Source organism: Hemitrygon akajei, chromosome 23, assembly GCF_048418815.1.
Source record: "Hemitrygon akajei chromosome 23, sHemAka1.3, whole genome shotgun sequence".
NCBI lineage: Eukaryota > Metazoa > Chordata > Chondrichthyes > Myliobatiformes > Dasyatidae > Hemitrygon > Hemitrygon akajei.
This window is the reverse complement of record NC_133146.1, coordinates 35892954-35909262: the sequence shown is the minus strand read 5'-3', so window position 1 is coordinate 35909262 and position 16309 is coordinate 35892954. Positions and strand designations below refer to the sequence as shown.

The following is a 16309-nucleotide window of genomic DNA, read 5'->3' as shown; positions in this document are numbered from 1 at the left end:
TATCCCCATTGTCTAGGTGTATTTGGGAAGCCTGTTAGTAAACCAACAATCTAAAAAGAAATGTAACTCCCTTATCTGGCACAGCTTGCATGTATATGAAAAGATGTTCAGAAACCACAGCACTGATTCTGCCCAATGGTCTTTGGTGCAGTCAATCTGAGGTAAGGGGGCTTCCATGCGTTGCGTCTGTGCGAGACTCTCAGCATTTGGCTTTTGCTTCAAGTTTGCAATACTGGGGCAAGTCCGGTAAATCAGTGGTGTGTCATCAGACAGTATTGGTGAGGGGGAGGCGGGGAGATTGTGTAGAAGGTGCCACCACCAGCAGCAGCTCGAGCTGTGTATTTTTTGTGCCTGGTCCGTAGGCGTGGTGCCTTCAGGAGACTGGGAAATTTGTGCGTGGCACGTTCAGAGTGGAGACCACATTGCAGTTTAAGTGTGAGCTGGCAGGGCAACATGGTGCTGGTAAGGACGACTAAAAGTAGGTAAATGCTTGTCAGGAATCCACTGCACTAAACTCCCTCTGGAGCAGATACTTCTTCTACACTGTTCTTTTGAGATTACAGGTCCTCAGAAAAGTTTAGTCAGAACTAAGCACTGCGGAAGAGAGGATTGCACCCATCATGGTTCCCCATGGTTGGCTCACCCACTACGTCATGCTGAATGGGATCTAAGAAAGTTTGATCCATATTCTGGGACCAATGCTCTTTGTGAATTTTATAAGTGACCTTGGTGAATACGTGAAGGTGTGGATTAATAAATCTATACTTGTACTTCTTCCTTCTTACTCTGACTTTTTAATCTTTTTTTCCCACTCCTGATGAAGGGTCTTGGTCCAAAATTTTGACATTTTACTCTTTCCATAGACGCTGCTTGGCCTGCTGAGTTCCACCAGCATTTTGTGTGCATGTTCCTTGTATTTCCAGTATCTGCAGATTTTCTCCTGTTTGTAATTTTCCAGAGATATAGGATGATGCACCATCAATAACTCACGCTGAGACTTAGGAAGTGAGATATCGGCTTTTATTGACTGGAAGAATAAACAGCACTACATCCTGGGGAAAATGAGGGAGAGCAGCAGACCACAGTCGCCTTTATACAGGGGTCTGTGGGAGGAGCCACAGGAGCAGTCAGCAGGGTCTGTGGGAGGAGCCACAGGAGCAGTCAGACAGGTATATCTAGTTCACCACATTCACCCCCCCTTTGTTTAAAAAAAATCCCCAAGTATATTTACAGGTTAAGTCTATCAGGTGGTCGAATCGTTCGCTGCGATCTACGTAGCTCCGGCTGCAATTGCACAGGTGCCGGAGGTGGTGTTTGCACCTGAGGCGGAGAGTGGGTTGGTTCTGTCCCAACCGGAGATGTCAGGGATCCCTCGCGTGTGAGCGAGGTCCCTGGAATAGACGCGTACGAGATGCCCGGTACATGAGCGTCGTGAGGAGTCTGGGTGTGGCACGGTGTGTGCGGTGTCACCTCGGGTACAGGGTTCATAGTTACCGTGGAATGTTCGGGGTAGTGGTCTGCTGCTCCGGCGGGTGCCAGGTCGTGGACAGAGACCGTGTCCTCCCGCCCATCAGGCAAGACCACGTAGGCATACTGGGGATTAGCATGCAGGAGGTGAACCCTCTCGACCAGCGGTGAGTACTTATTACTCCTCGCATGTTTACGTAGCAGCACTGGCCCCGGGGACGTCAGCCAAACTGGTAGGGTGGTCCCAGTGACAGACTTCCTGGGAAAAGAGAATAAGCGTTCGTGAGGGGTGGCATTAGTGGACGTACACAACAGGGAGCGGATAGAGTGGAGTGCCTCAGGGAGGACCTCCTGCAATCGGGAGACCGGCAACCCTTTTGACTTAAGGGCTAAAAGTGTGGCCTTCCACACTGTGGCATTCTCCCTCTCCACCTGGCCATTCCCCCGGGGATTATAACTTGTGGTTCGACTAGTAGCAATGCCCCTAGCTAGCAGGAACCGGCGCAACTCGTCACTCATAAAGGAGGACCCTCTATCACTGTGGAGATAGCAGGGATATCCGAACAGAGTGAAGAGCTGGCGCAGGGCTTTTATGACCGACGTGGTAGTAGTGTCGGGGCAGGGAACGGCAAAGGGGAATCGCGAGTACTCGTCAATAATACTGAGAAAATAGACATTGCGGTCGGTGGAGGGAAGGGGGCCCTTAAAGTCAACACTCAGTCGCTCAAAAGGGCGGGTGGCCTTGACAAGCTGCGCAGTGTCAGGACGGTAGAAGTGCGGTTTGCACTCAGCGCAGATCTGGCAGTCCCTGGTCATCGTCCTGATGTCCTCCAGCGAGTACGGCAGGTTCCAGGCTTTAATGAAATGGTAAAATCGGGTGACCCCCGGATGGCAAAGTTGGGCATGAAGGGCATACAGCTGGTCGAGCTGGGCACTAGCACACGTTCCCCGGGATAGGGCATCAGAGGGTTCATTGAGCCTGCCAGGCCGGTACAGGATATCATAATTGTAGGTGGAGAGTTCTATTCTCCATCGCAAAATTTTATCATTTTTGATCTTGCCCCACTGTTGGTTGCTGAACATGAACGCAACCGAGCGCTGGTCGGTCAGCAAGGTGAACCTTTTGCCGGCGAGATAGTGCCTCCAGTGCCTAATAGCTTCCACTATGGCCTGGGCTTCTTTCTCCACCACGGAGTGCCGAAGTTCAGAGCCTTGAAGGGTACGAGAAAAAAAACGCCACTGGTCTGCCTTCCTGATTGAGGGTAGCAGCCAGCGCGACGTCAGAGGCGTCACTCTCTACTTGGAAGGGAATGGTCTCATCCACCGCATGCATCGTTGCTTTGGCAATGTCCCCTTTAATGCAGCTGAAGGCCGCGCGGGCCTCGGCAGAGAGGGGAAAAGTGGTAGACCTGACCAGGGGGCAGGCCTTGTCTGCGTAATGGGGGACCCATTGGGCGTAATAGGAAAAAAAAACCCAGGCACCGCCGGAGGGCCTTGAGAGTGGTGGGAAGAGGGAGTTCTAACAGGGGGCGCAGTGTATGTGCGTGTGGTAACGGAGTATATGGCGAAGTCCCACCAAACTGAGGATTCCTGACAGTGAGTGGTGGGAGGGGCCTGTCATATGCCATAGTCACACTTTTGAGATGGCTCTGGAAGTCGAGCCCCAACAGCACAGGTGCGCACAGTCGAGGCATGACCAGGAACGCAAAGTTCCCATATTCTGTGCCCTGCACCACCAATGTCGCTACACAACCCACCCGGATGTCTGTGGAATGCGACCCAGAAGCCAAGGTGATCTTCTGACGTGCCGGCCGTTTCACGAGTCCACAGCGTTTCACTGTGGCCGGGTCAATAAAACTCTCAGTGCTGCCCGTGTCAAACAGGCAGCTAGTCCTGTGCCCCTCCACCAGGATGTCCATCATCGACCTGGCGAGCTGGTGCGGAGCGCTTTGATCGAGGGTCACGGTAGCCAGCGTTGAAGGGGGCGAGTCGGGGGCGGGGCCTCGTGACGCCGGCAAAGATGGCCGCTCACATCCGGGCATGCGAGATGGCGAGTCGGGGGCGGGGCCTGGTGACGCCGGCAAAGATGGTTGTCCACATCCGGGCATGCAAAATGGCGGCCCCCAGGTCTCAGACGCAGCGCTGCTCGACCCCCGGGCGCGGTTTAGATTTACAGACCTTGGCGAAATGGCCCTTCTTCCCGCAGCTGGAACAAGTCGCTTCGCGAGCCGGACAGCTGTTTCTGGAATGTTTCTGAAGCCCACAAAAGTAACAGAGTTTTATGCCCGGCGAATTCGAGGAGTTCATGATACCGCGACTGGCAGCGGCGTTGGCGAATTCACTCGGAACCGGGGAATCGCGCGGCTGGACCGCTTCGGCGTACAGCTGCGCAGCCTCCAATGTATCGGCCGTCTCTATCACTGAGCGTAAGGTAAGATCAGCTTTTTCCAGCAGCCGCTGGCGTAAATACACTGACCGGACTCCAGTCACAAAAGCGTCTCGGACCAAGAGTTCCGTATGCTGTTCCGCTGTGAGCGTTTGGCAGTCACAAGTCCGCATGAGTGCCTGTAGAGCTCGAAGAAATTCAGCAGTCGACTCCGTAGGCCGCTGTTTTCGTGTTGCCAAGCGGTGCCGGGCATAAACTGCGTTTACCGGCCGCAGGTACTGTCTTTTGAGGGCGGCAAGCGCCCCCTCGTAGGTCGAGAGGTCCCTGATGAATGAATAAACTTTTGGGGCGACCCTCGAGAGGAGAAGTCTCTCAGCTGAGTCTGTGGCACGAACCTCCTCCAAGTATGATTGGAAGCATACAAGCCAGTGTTCAAAGGCAAGAGCTGCCTCAGGGTCCTGGGGGTCCAAATCCAAACGTTCCGGGCGTAAAACGGTTTCCATGTTTTATTCTTCCAGTCAATAAAATTGATGCACCATCAATAACTCACGCTGAGACTTAGGAAGTGAGATATCGGCTTTTATTGACTGGAAGAATAAACAGCACTACATCCTGGGGAAAATCAGGGAGAGCAGCAGCCCACAGTCCCCTTTATACAGGGGTCTGTGGGAGGAGCCACAGGAGCAGTCAGCAGGGTCTGTGGGAGGAGCCACAGGAGCAGTCAGACAGGTATATCTAGTTCACCACATAGGAGCAGTGAAGGGAACTCAGCCATGGGAAAACAAAAGAGTAAGGAGAAGTTAGAACAGCAGAAATGGAAGATAAAAACAACATCCAACAGAAAGGGAGCTTAAAGCAGGGCAAAGTGTCAAATAACAAATCTGGAGATATTGTGGCTGAAGGTTCAGAGAATTCACAACAACTTCTATGAATTTCTGGCACAAGAGATTGATCCGGTGTGAACCAGTTACTGAAGGATAGAGTCATAGAACACTTCTGCACAGAAACATGAACTTAGTGTGTGCCGAAACATTAATCAGCCTTGTCCCATCGACCTGCAACCCGGCCATAGCCTGCTGACCCACCCCATTCCTGCTCCTATCAAGATTTCTCTTAAATGTTGAAACTGACCACTTGTGCTGGCAGCTCCTTCCATGCTCCCACCAACATCTGAACGAAGAGATCCCCCCTCATGTTCCCTTTGTCATTTCACATGTCCCCTTTTACATTTCACGATTCACCTTTCACCCATGACATCTGGTTGTAGTCTTACCTAATTTCAGTGGAAGCTCTTGCTTGTATTTACCCTGTCTATACCCCTCATAATGTTGTATACCTCTATCAAATCTTCTCAGTCTTCTGCGATGGAGAAAATAAAGTCCCAAGCTATTCAACCTTTCCCCATATCTCAGGTCCAGAAGTCCCACAACATCCTTCTAAATTTTCTCTGTGTCCAATCAATCTTATTGTCATCTTTCCTGTAGGCAGCTCATCAAAACTAGACACGATGCTCCAAATTAGGCCTCACCAAAATCTCATACACCCTCAAATAACATTCCAACTTCTGTACTCAGTACATTGATTTATGAATGTCAATGGGCCCAAAGTTTTTGTTATAATGCTATTTACCTGTAACACCACTTGCAAGGAATATGGATCCATATTTCCAGATCAGTCTGTTCTACCATACACTTCAGTGCCTATCACTCTCCCTGTAAGACCTGCCATGGTTAGCATCCCAAAGTGCAACACCTCACACTTATCTGTATTATATTCCATCTGCCATTTGTCAGCCCATTTTTCCAGCTGGTTGAGATCCCTAGTCTTCCTCGCTCCCACTCCATGTCAAATCTTGCTGTCATTTGCAAATTTGCTGAACCAGTAAACCACACTATCATCCAGATTGTTGAAATAGATGACAATAACAACAGACCCAACACCAATCCCTGCAGCACAACTCTTATCACAGGCCTCCAGTCAGAGAGACAAGCATCTACAACTAATCTCTGGCTTCTGCACAGCCAACTTCTAATCTTACTTATGACCTCATCTTGATTACCAAGTGACTGAACATCTTTCATTACCCTTCCATTCAAGATGTTGTCAAATGTAGAAAACATCCACTACCTTGCTTTTATCAACTTTGCTGGTAACTTCCTGGAGAAACTCTACAAGATCGGTTAGATGTGGCTTATCATGCACAGAGCCTCGTTGACTCTCCCTTATCAGACACCATGCTTCCATTGAGCTTTTCAAACAAGTGATGGTGTCACATAATTAATCAGAGAGCAAGTCAGAGGTCAAGAAAGTAGGGGTGTCCTTTGATTGTAATTAAAGGAGACTTTAACACTTTAACACATGTCTAGACTGGGCAAATCTGTTAAATTGGATGGTGAATTCATTGTATGTGTACATGTTCCTTTTTGAAATCATTATGTTGAGAAATAGGTTATACACACATTTATTTACAGTCTCATTTTGGTCAATTAGAAAATGATTATTAATAATCTTACAAATGAGCCTTTGAACAACAGTGACTATATTGGAACAATGCATTAAACAATTTGAAGAGGAAACTTGTCAGGATTTTTCATTTGGATGTGTTGGTTGTAATTTTATAAATTCAACTTTCTCTCCAGATTAAAATGAATGTCCAAAGAAATGAACTAATCTTGATTTGTTCACAGGACTAGAAGTGTCACTCTCTTTGTAATAAACACAGGGATTAGCTATAGTTACAATAACATTGTTCTTTAAAATAACATTCACAAGTAAAACCCTCATTCATAAACAGAATATATTTAGTACGAAATCTTACAAATCTGTCCTCAGATTCAGTAAAATCATTTCACCTTTCAAACATCATTATGGTCCTCCAGGGAAAGGCGTAGTTGACAAAGAGCACTGAGATATTCTTCATTGCCAGGATCAAACTGCAAGGCTTCTTCATAACATTCAACAGCTTTGGACTTGTTGTGAACCAGTTGATGCAGTAGCCCTTTGGCACCAAGGGCCATGCTGTTATGTGGATTGCTATAAAGTTTCTTATTTGCCCATTTCTCCAAATGCTCATAAGCTCTTTTCCATACCTTTGTGTGAATTTCAATCTTCAATGCTTTCTTTAGCAATGTGATACCTTCATCTTCAGATTTCCTCCGGAATAGATGAAATAAACCAGCCTTTAAATTTATTGTCTGCACATTTTCTGGGCGAGTGTCATCTAATTTTAGCAGATTACTGTAGATCTCGTCTGCTTTGGAATACTCTCCATTTCTAACACAGATGTCTGCAAAATCCAGTTGTGATTTAATGGCTGTCTTTGGACGATGCTCAAATGCCTTTCCAAAATGATTCTTGCAATCACTGAACAAATCTGCTTTTTGTTGGAATTCTGGGTTCTGAGGATCCTTGCTCAGAGGATTGGCAATTAATTCAAGTAGTTTGATTCTGTAACACATGCCTATTTGGTCATGCAGGACGCTAGAATGTGGGGAAATTTCTAATGCTTTCTTCAACAACATGATTGCTTTTTCCACATCCTTTTCTTTTCGGTAAAATTTTGCAGCGTTGCGAAGCACTTTTGGATAATCAGAGGTTTTCTGCAATGCTTGTTCAACTAATTCATTTGCTTCATTCTTTTTCTTCAGCTCCTGAAGTTTTAGAGCCAACAGAACCATGGCCAGTGAGTCATCGGGATCAAGCTCTAACACACGACGCAGATACTTCACTGACTGACTCTGTTCACGATTCTCTTTGGTTCCAAAAATTGCTTCCAACCGAAATAGTACAGTGGCATATCCCATGTTCCATTGCACATTATCAGGATCTTCTTCCAGAGCCTTCTCAAAGCATTCCTTTGCCTCCTCATAATATCGAGCTGTAGATCTTAACAATGACCATCCCTTCTCCCCGTACACCTCGGGTATCATTGCTGTACAGCGAGGGCCGTCACTGAGCGGTTTACAGATCATCTCCAGCTTGTCGAGATAGGACTGGGCCTCTGTCAGTTGTCCCATGTGGTAATGCACCCAGGCAAAGTTTCCATAGGTGATGATGCTTCTTCTTTCAAATTCATCTTTGTTGTCCTCCCTCAGAATCTTTTCAGCTTCCTTTAAGTTTTGAATTGCTTCTTCATAGTTGCCCTTCAGGCAGTTTACAAAAGCGAGTTGGTTGCAGGAGTGAGCTTTATACTTCAAATTTAGACTTACAGAATCTTGCAATCTGTACATCATATCTTCCAAGTCAATGGTTTCCTTCTGCGGGGCCCACGTGAAGTGACACTGAAGCTGATCGAGATTCTCTTTCAACAGATCTCTCGGTGTGTTGCTGTAAGAGAACAAAATTCATGAAAATGTGTCTTTGATTTTCAGTCTCTGAAACTGTTAGCAGATCTGTCTCGCTGGGTGCATTCCTCACCTTATGTCATTGTACTCAGTGTGGTAATGAGAATGAGGCAGGATTTCATAATGACAGGGTGTGTGTGCGTGTGTGCGTGTGCGTGTGTGTGTAGATATGCCAGGCCTTGGCAATGGAACCTATTCTCCAGTCTATGTCTTGCTTCCTGAAATCACTCTGTTGGTAGTTTCAATGATATTACGTTTCACACATTCAGCCGCATTACAAATTAATCTCCTTCTTGGTTATGCGTCATGTGTTCCCAGTGCGAGTGGAGGAGGACAATACAACAGAGTCGTTTAAATTGCTTTAGCTTGGCACATGATTGTGTACAGAAAGGAGAAAGACGGATTCTGTGCAGACAGAAGGGCTTAGTTTAATTAGACATTTAATCAATTGTTTAATTAGTTCAACATGATAATGTGGGTTAGCTGCCTGTTCCTGTGCTGTACTCTTCTCTGTTCTGCCTGTTCCTGTGCTGTACTGTTCTCTGTTCTGCCTGTTCCTGTGCTGTACTGTTCTCTGTTCTGCCTGTTCCTGTGCTGTACTATTCTCTGTTCCTTGTCTGCTATTGTCAAATCCAGATGAACCTCAATGATGCTATGTTTGGTATTTTGATTTTAGGAGTAAATTTTGTTACCAAGGATGAACAGCTCTGATGGGCAGAAGGGTACAGAGTTGCCCATGTCCCCTCCCCTAGGATAATTACAAACCATTACTGTTCCAGGCTGCTAATGAGAGAGAAAGAGATGGAACAAAAACATACTGGGACTGGAACATTTGCTTTAGACAAGGGAGAGATAACACCGGGAAAGAGAGACTTGTTGTTCCACCATATTATGACTCCTGAAGGACTTATGGCTTCGGAGAAGGATTGTTTACTTGGTACCATTCTGTTCATTAAAATTCCTCAGTGGACAGCCGGAGTGGGCTGGTTTGATGGGCTAAGCCATTCAAAACTGCTTGACACCTGAGACCCCGTGAGTAGGGATAAAAGTGAGGTCTGGGCAGACACCCCTGGGATGCACCAAGAGACACACTAATGAGCACTGCTTAAGTGTTGGAACCCACGAGAAAATGTGGGGCATCGGAGACCGAACGAAGGATCGGTCAATTTTAACTAACAGTGTTTATAGCGAGGCCGGTGGGGGCTTGTGTGTGTGTCCACCCTTGCCTGGGTGAGGAGTCCACCATAGAAGAACGGTCTAGCTAAAGGACAGAGGGGTCATACCTGAATGGCCACAGCAACACATTGACGGATCAAGAACGTAAAGGAAGGTTTGACTGGCTGTCACTGTTTGCTCGCTCTCTCTCTCTCTCGCTCTCTCTCCAACAATTACAACACATCGACCAACAACTACCTCAGCCTGTATGAACTGAACTGAACTTTATATTCACATATGACAATTCATTATCCCCTAGACATCCACAGAGCTTGTTTATTATTGATTATTATTATACCCACACTTTTAGGTTTAGTATTGCTAACGTGTATTATCTGTATATTTGCATTGTTGATATTGATTTGTATATTTTACTAATAAACACTGTTTTGAAAATAGTATCAGACTCCAACGGATACTTCTATCTTTGCTGGTAAGACACCCAGTTACGGGGTACGTAACAAATTGGGGCCTCATCTCGAGATTTGATTACCAATATGGGGGGCCAGTGAATTGGGCTATAAGTCCATTATCTGATCTGGTTGCATGGGTAACCAGACAGGAAACCAGCAGAGATGGAAATAGACAAATTTTTAGGAAAGCCGACTTTGAAGGCGCTAGGGGGTGCCGCAAAGACGGACTTGGTGGAGGTTGCGAAATGACTAGATATCTCAGAGGTAAAGTCGTCAATGAAAAAGTGGGAGATACAGAGGGCCATAGCCCAGTATTATATATCCGAGGATGTGTTCACACCTGATGCATTGAACCTGTTCCCTGAAAAGAAACCAGTTGTTAGGGTGGCTCAGTTAGAGATGGAAAAAATAAGGTTGGAGACGGAGAAGAGGAAAATGGAGTATGAGATCCTGCTAAAGGAGTTGGAGGCGAAAAGGGAGAAAGAAGGAGCTGAGTTGGTTGAGAAGGAGAAACAGAGGAAGCATGAACTTAGGTTAAAACAGCTGGAAGCAGAGGAGGAAGAAAGGAAAGCTGAAAGGAGGAAAGAGGAAGCTGAAAGGTGGATGGAGGAGGAAGAGAAACAACGGCAGTTCCGGAGGGAGAAATGGCAACATGTGGGTAGTGGGGCAGACCGAGAGGAGAAGTTTAATGTTAGTAGGGAGTTTAGGTTAGTACCTCCGTTCGAGGAGACAGATGTTGATAGTTACTTCTTGCATTTTGAAAAGGTGGCAGTGAATCAGAAGTGGCCCAGAGATCAGTGGGTGGCGTTGTTACAAAGTGTATTAAAAGGGAAGGCTCAACGGGCATATGCGGCGTTGTCCAAGGGGGAGTCTGAGGAATATGAGGAAGTAAAGCAGGCTATCCTTCGGGCCTATGAGTTGGTACCTGAAGCGTATAGACAAAAGTTCAGAGATTTAAAGAAGCTGTGGAATCAGACGTATACAGAGTTTGCCTATGAAAAGGGTGTGCTCTTGGATCACCGGTGTGCTGCAGAAAAGGTGGAGGAGGATTTCCATCGTTTCAGAGAGTTAATTCTGATTGAGGAATTTAAAGGTTGTGTTTTGGATAATATCAGGATGTATCTGAACGAGAAGACGAATAAGTCTATATTGGAATTTGCCAGGTTCGCAGATGAATATGCCCTAACCCAAAAGACAAAGTTTTCCTCAAATAAGAGTTACCAGAAAGGCAGCAGGGACGGTAAAGAAAGTCCACCGGCTAAGGTAGAGAATAAGCCGGGAGCTAGTGGTAAAGGTAAGGAGGACAAGCAGGCTGGCAGGAAGGTTCCTGGCTTGACCTGTTATAATTGTGGAAAGGTTGGTCATATTGCATCTAAGTGCTTTGCTCCGAAGAAGGAGACAGGAAAAGGGAAAACAGCAATCCCTACAGGGTGTATTGAGTCGATCAGCAAATCGACGAGGGAGGCCAAGGTAGATAGAGTACGTGAGGGGCGTGAGAAATTTATTTCAGAAGGGACGGTGTCTGTGAAAGAAGGGGAGACCCCAGTTCCAGTGAGAATCTGGAGAGATACTGGGGCTGATCAGTCATTGATCCTAAGTAAGGTGCTAGATTTCGGTCCTGAAACTGGAGAGGTAGTTTTAAGAGGTATAGGAAAAGGGACAGAAGCTGTGCCTTTGCATATGATCATTTTAAAATGTGACCTGGTATCTGGACCAGTCGAAGTAGGGGTGCGGTCAGAATTACCGAGAGACGGCGTGGACGTCCTTCTTGGTAATGATTTAGCAGGTGGTGACGTGTGTTCAGCAGTGAAATTAACAAGCAAGCCTGTGAGTGCTGAGGACCCGCCCATAGACTGTAAGATCTATCCCGCATGCGCAATCACTCGCAGCATGTCGAGAAAGGCAGCTGAGAAAGAGACCAGTTTAAATGAGTCCAGTGTTGATTTGGCTGAGACGTTTTTACTGACCCTGTACCAAGAGGGGTTAGGGGATGGTAAAACGGAGAATAGGGAGGTGAATGAGAGTAAAGGAGAGGAGGTAGACCTACCCTTAGCCAAGAGAGAATGTATAGAGGCACAGAGTAGAGATGAGAAACAGATAAGGCAGTTAGAAGGTCCAGGGTTGGACATGGATGATCTGCCTGGCTTGACAGAGCAGTTTGAAGTTGAAAAATTTAAATGTGTTCCCGATAATGATATAAGGGCAGTCCTAGATGAAAAGGATGCCATTACCTTGAAGGAGTCTGCTGGGTTAGCAGATGAGGTTGTTTTAACCCGCAGGGTTGAGTTTACTCCGGATGGGAGTTGCCCAGAGAGTAACTGGGAGGATCAGGGGAACTTAGAATTTGAAAAAGGGACTGGTATGGAAAGCCTGGAAGAGGTAGATGTCCCGTTTGAGTGTGTTCAGGGTGTGGATGCACTTGGTACTGAACCTAGTATTGAAACTCAGGAAAAGTCTGAGGTATCCGATTTAGTTGAAAAGGAATGCAGTCCTTTTGGGTCAGATGGACTTGGTTTAGTGAAGAAAGGGTTAACCTTGGTACCAGTGGAGAGTGAGAATTCTCAGTTGTTTGTGTTAGAAGGTATGTTAAAAGTTAGTGAGATGAAAGCTGGTGATGTGAATATTATTGAAGGGAAAAGGGTTGTTCCTAAATTGAATAAAGAAAATTTAAAGTTTGGATTGGTTTTAGAAGCAGTAACCAGGCCGAAGGAACAATGGCTTGTTAACAAGGTGCCTGTGAATCAATTACAGTTTGTTTTGGAATTTAAAGGTAAACAACTCGCTGATGTTATTCAAGGATGTGATTTGCAGAGGCAGAATTTGAAATGTTGTTTTGACGAAGAGGGATCACTTGCAGATGTTAAACTGAAAACTAATAGAATGAAGGGTCCTGAAGATAAAATTAATGACTTGCTCAAAAATAAAGAATTGTGTGGAAGTTCAGAGAACGGGCTAAGTTTGAAAAATATTGGTGATAAGTTAACTCCTATGAAAAGAGTATGTGAAAGCCTATTCCACACTGGTGAGCAAGCTAACCATGTGAGAGTTAAATGGAAAGGGGGCAAAGGTTGACAAAATGCCACTTTAAATAACAGGATCTGGTTTTGAGGGAATTTGACAAAGCATGTAAATAATAAAGACAACACCATAGAAGATTGACTGTTAAGTTTAAACGTAAAATAGAGATTAGTATTTGCACAAACTTCTGTAATGTACTACAGTATAATCACACACGTATTGGTTCACATTTTGTAATATACATTTAAGCTAAGATCACAACCCTTGGTATTTGTTGGCTAACAAAGAGGAAAAATAGGTGGTTATTAAATTGGAGTCTGATGCTACAGGAATTTGATATTAAGATACAAGATATCAAGATATTAAGATATACAATATATTAAAGGGAGTGACAATGTAATCGCTGACTGTTTATCTAGATGCTAAGTGAAGATATATCTGTATTGCTTTATAGTTAAGAACACTTCTGTATTTTTGCTAAACTCTGTAATTCTGTAAGACGCGGTATTAGTTAATTTTCCCCTTTGGTGAAAATTCCTAGAAGGATGGGAGTGTTACGAAGGATGAACAGCTCTGATGGGCAGAAGGGTACAGAGTTGTCCATGTCCCCTCCCCTGGGAGAATTACAAACCGTTACTGTTGCCAGGCTGCTAATGAGAGAGAAAGAGATGGAGCAAAAACATACTGGGACTGAAACATTTGCTTCAGACAAGGGAGAGATAACACCGGGAAAGAGAGACTTGTTGTTCCACCATATTATGACTCCTGAAAGACTTATGGCTTCAGAGAAGGATTGTTTACTTGGTACCATTCTGTTCATTAAAATTCCTCAGTGGACAGCCGGAGTGGGCTGGTTTGATGAGCTAAGCCATTCAAAACTGATTGACATCTGAGACCCCGTGAGTAGGGATAAAAGTGAGGTCTGGGGAGACACCCCTGGGACACACCAAGAGACACACTAATGAGCACTGCTTAAGTGTTGGAACCCACGAGAAAGTGTGGGGCATCGGAGACCGAACGAAGGATCGGTCAATTTTAACTCACAGTGTTTATAGCGAGGCCGGTGGGGGCTTGTGTGTGTGTCCACCCTTGCCTGGGTGAGGAGTCCACCATAGAAGAACGGTCTAGCTAAAGGACAGAGGGGTCATACCTGAATGGCCACAACAACACATCGACAGATCAAGAACGTAAAGGAAGGTTTGACTGGCTGTCACTGTTTGCTCGCTCTCTCTCTCTCTCTCTCTCTCCAACAATTACAACACATCGACCAACAACTACCTCAGGCTGTATGAACTGAACTGAACTTTATATTCACATATGACAATTCATTATCCCCTAGACATTCACAGAGCTTGTTTATTATTGATTATTATTATACCCACACTTTTAGGTTTAGTATTGCTAACGTGTATTATCTGTATATTTGCATTGTTGATATTGATTTGTATATTTTACTGATAAACACTGTTTTGAAAATAGTACCAGACTCCAACGGATACTTTTATCTTGGCTGGTAAGACACCCAGTTACAGGGTACGTAACAATTTAATCTTATAATCTAACAACCTTTATGAAAAATTCTTATAGATTCGAAGCTTTTAGGTTGAGCCTTCACACTGCTTTGAGATACTAAATATGCCACCTTCAGAGGAGTCCATCACCCTTTCTAATTGTAATTTGGAAGACTGTTATGAAGAGAAACTTTTAAGATGAAATCAAATGATGAACTCACTAACCTGTTACTGCATGGGTTTTGGCTCCATAGCACAACTTTGGAGAAAGTTAATAATTCAGTGGTGAGGCTTGTCTGACACTGTTGATATCAGCGATGATAAGGCTGATGTGTGTGTGTGTAGATATGCCAGGCCTTGGCAATGGAACCTATTCTCCAGTCTATGTCTTGCTTCCTGAAATCACTCTGTTGGTAGTTTCAATGATATTACGTTTCACACATCCAGCCGCATTACAAATTAATCTCCTTCTTGGTTATGCGTCATGTGTTCCCAGTGGGAGTGGAGGAGGAAAATACAATAGAGTCGGCAGGGAAATATAGTTGGCAGGGGAATATATGACAAACACAACAAGTCAGCAGGCAGATGCAACAAGTGGTTATGAATACAGCCAGCATTTTGGCCCATATTGAGGAAGTGTTAGTTTAAGAAATGGGATGTTTTTCACAGAGCATTGCAAGGTTACACCTGGAATACTGCTCACAGCTTTGGACACATCAGCTAAAACAGGATAAAATTGCAGGGAATACAGCTGGCTAAATCCTGGAATGAGGGGATTGACCTACCAAGAGAGGCTAGAGTCTGAGGATCTTTATTCCTTTTTTGAGGAATGATGAGTGATCTTATTTACACAATCAAGACCCTCTGTGAGCTTGACAGGGTAAATGTTGAGAGGAGAATCAGTGTAAAAAAAAAACAGATGCTGTAAATCTAAGCAAAAACCAGAAGTGCTGGATATACCCTGTAGGTTCAACTGGGAAAAGCTGCTTCCCAATCTTCTGGGTATTTCCAGAAATTTCTGTAGATGTTGGGATGTTTTCACTAGAGTGGGAGAGTCATGAACAAGTGGACAAACTAACAAAATAAGAGGCTGGGTATTAAAAACAGTACTGTGTAGAAATTTATTTTAGGGATTCCCTGGAACTGTCTGCCCCACTGGAGGAGCAGGTCAAATCGTGGGTTATAGTTGCAGAGGAGATAGATAGAAATGTAAAAGTGATATCAAGGAATTTGGGTCTTTGAGAAACTGATACTGAGGACACTGTTGATTAATCTGCCATGATGGTATTCAATGGCAGGACATACTTGAGGGCCCTGGTTGAACACCTGCTTTGATTTGTTAGTTTTTTTGTTGTGTTCAGTGTTCAATGTAGTTGGGGGAAATCGCACATACACACATGCGTGCTTAAGGTGATAAATATTCTAGATCTCTGCCGCTAAGCCTGTTCTCTAATCATGTTGGCCCCCTCTCACCTCTGCTATTGGACCATGACCTCTCTCTGCGCTGGAGAAACTCTAAGGTGCTGTCCTCAAATTCACCTGTCCATGCACATTCATTTTGATCATGAGTACAAACTGGGCTGGTCTAAAAACTGTTGTCCGAACCCACGTCTCTACAGCAGACTCAATTCCATTGAAGACCGGTATCAACCACAACCACAGCATTGCCCCAGTACTTTTCTCAATCTTCTTTGCAGCACTGGTGAATGCCCTCTGCAACAAAATTGTCTTGAGAGTCAAGATAATTTTTCAGAGCTAACATTAATTGCTTAACCTATTTCAATTTGTCTGAAGTACAACCACCTGAACCTCAGCAGTAACCTGCAATGTGCCAACACAGGCGGCTGCCTTCACAGACCCAGTGGCCAAGCTGCAAGCCATGGGAAGCCAATAAATGCCTACTATTGCTGGAAATCTAAAATATAGAAAATCCTGGAAATATCCAGCAGGTCTGCA

At 45.1% G+C, this 16309-nt stretch overlaps 1 protein-coding gene across 1 annotated transcript; it reads right to left on the bottom strand.

The window, feature by feature from the left end:
- Positions 1-6341: 6341 nt before the first annotated feature.
- On the bottom strand, positions 6342-8105 carry LOC140715091 (interferon-induced protein with tetratricopeptide repeats 5-like). The gene has a single exon (XM_073026819.1). The coding sequence runs from the start codon at positions 8083-8085 to the stop codon at positions 6709-6711; it is 1377 nt and encodes a 458-aa protein (XP_072882920.1). The 5' UTR covers positions 8086-8105; the 3' UTR covers positions 6342-6708.
- Between the last annotated feature and the right edge of the window lie 8204 nt (positions 8106-16309).

Bases quoted from the DNA above. Each gene is read 5' to 3' on its own strand.
- LOC140715091 (XM_073026819.1), bottom strand. From the start codon at position 8,085: ATGATGTACAGATTGCAAGATTCTGTAAGTCTAAATTTGAAGTATAAA.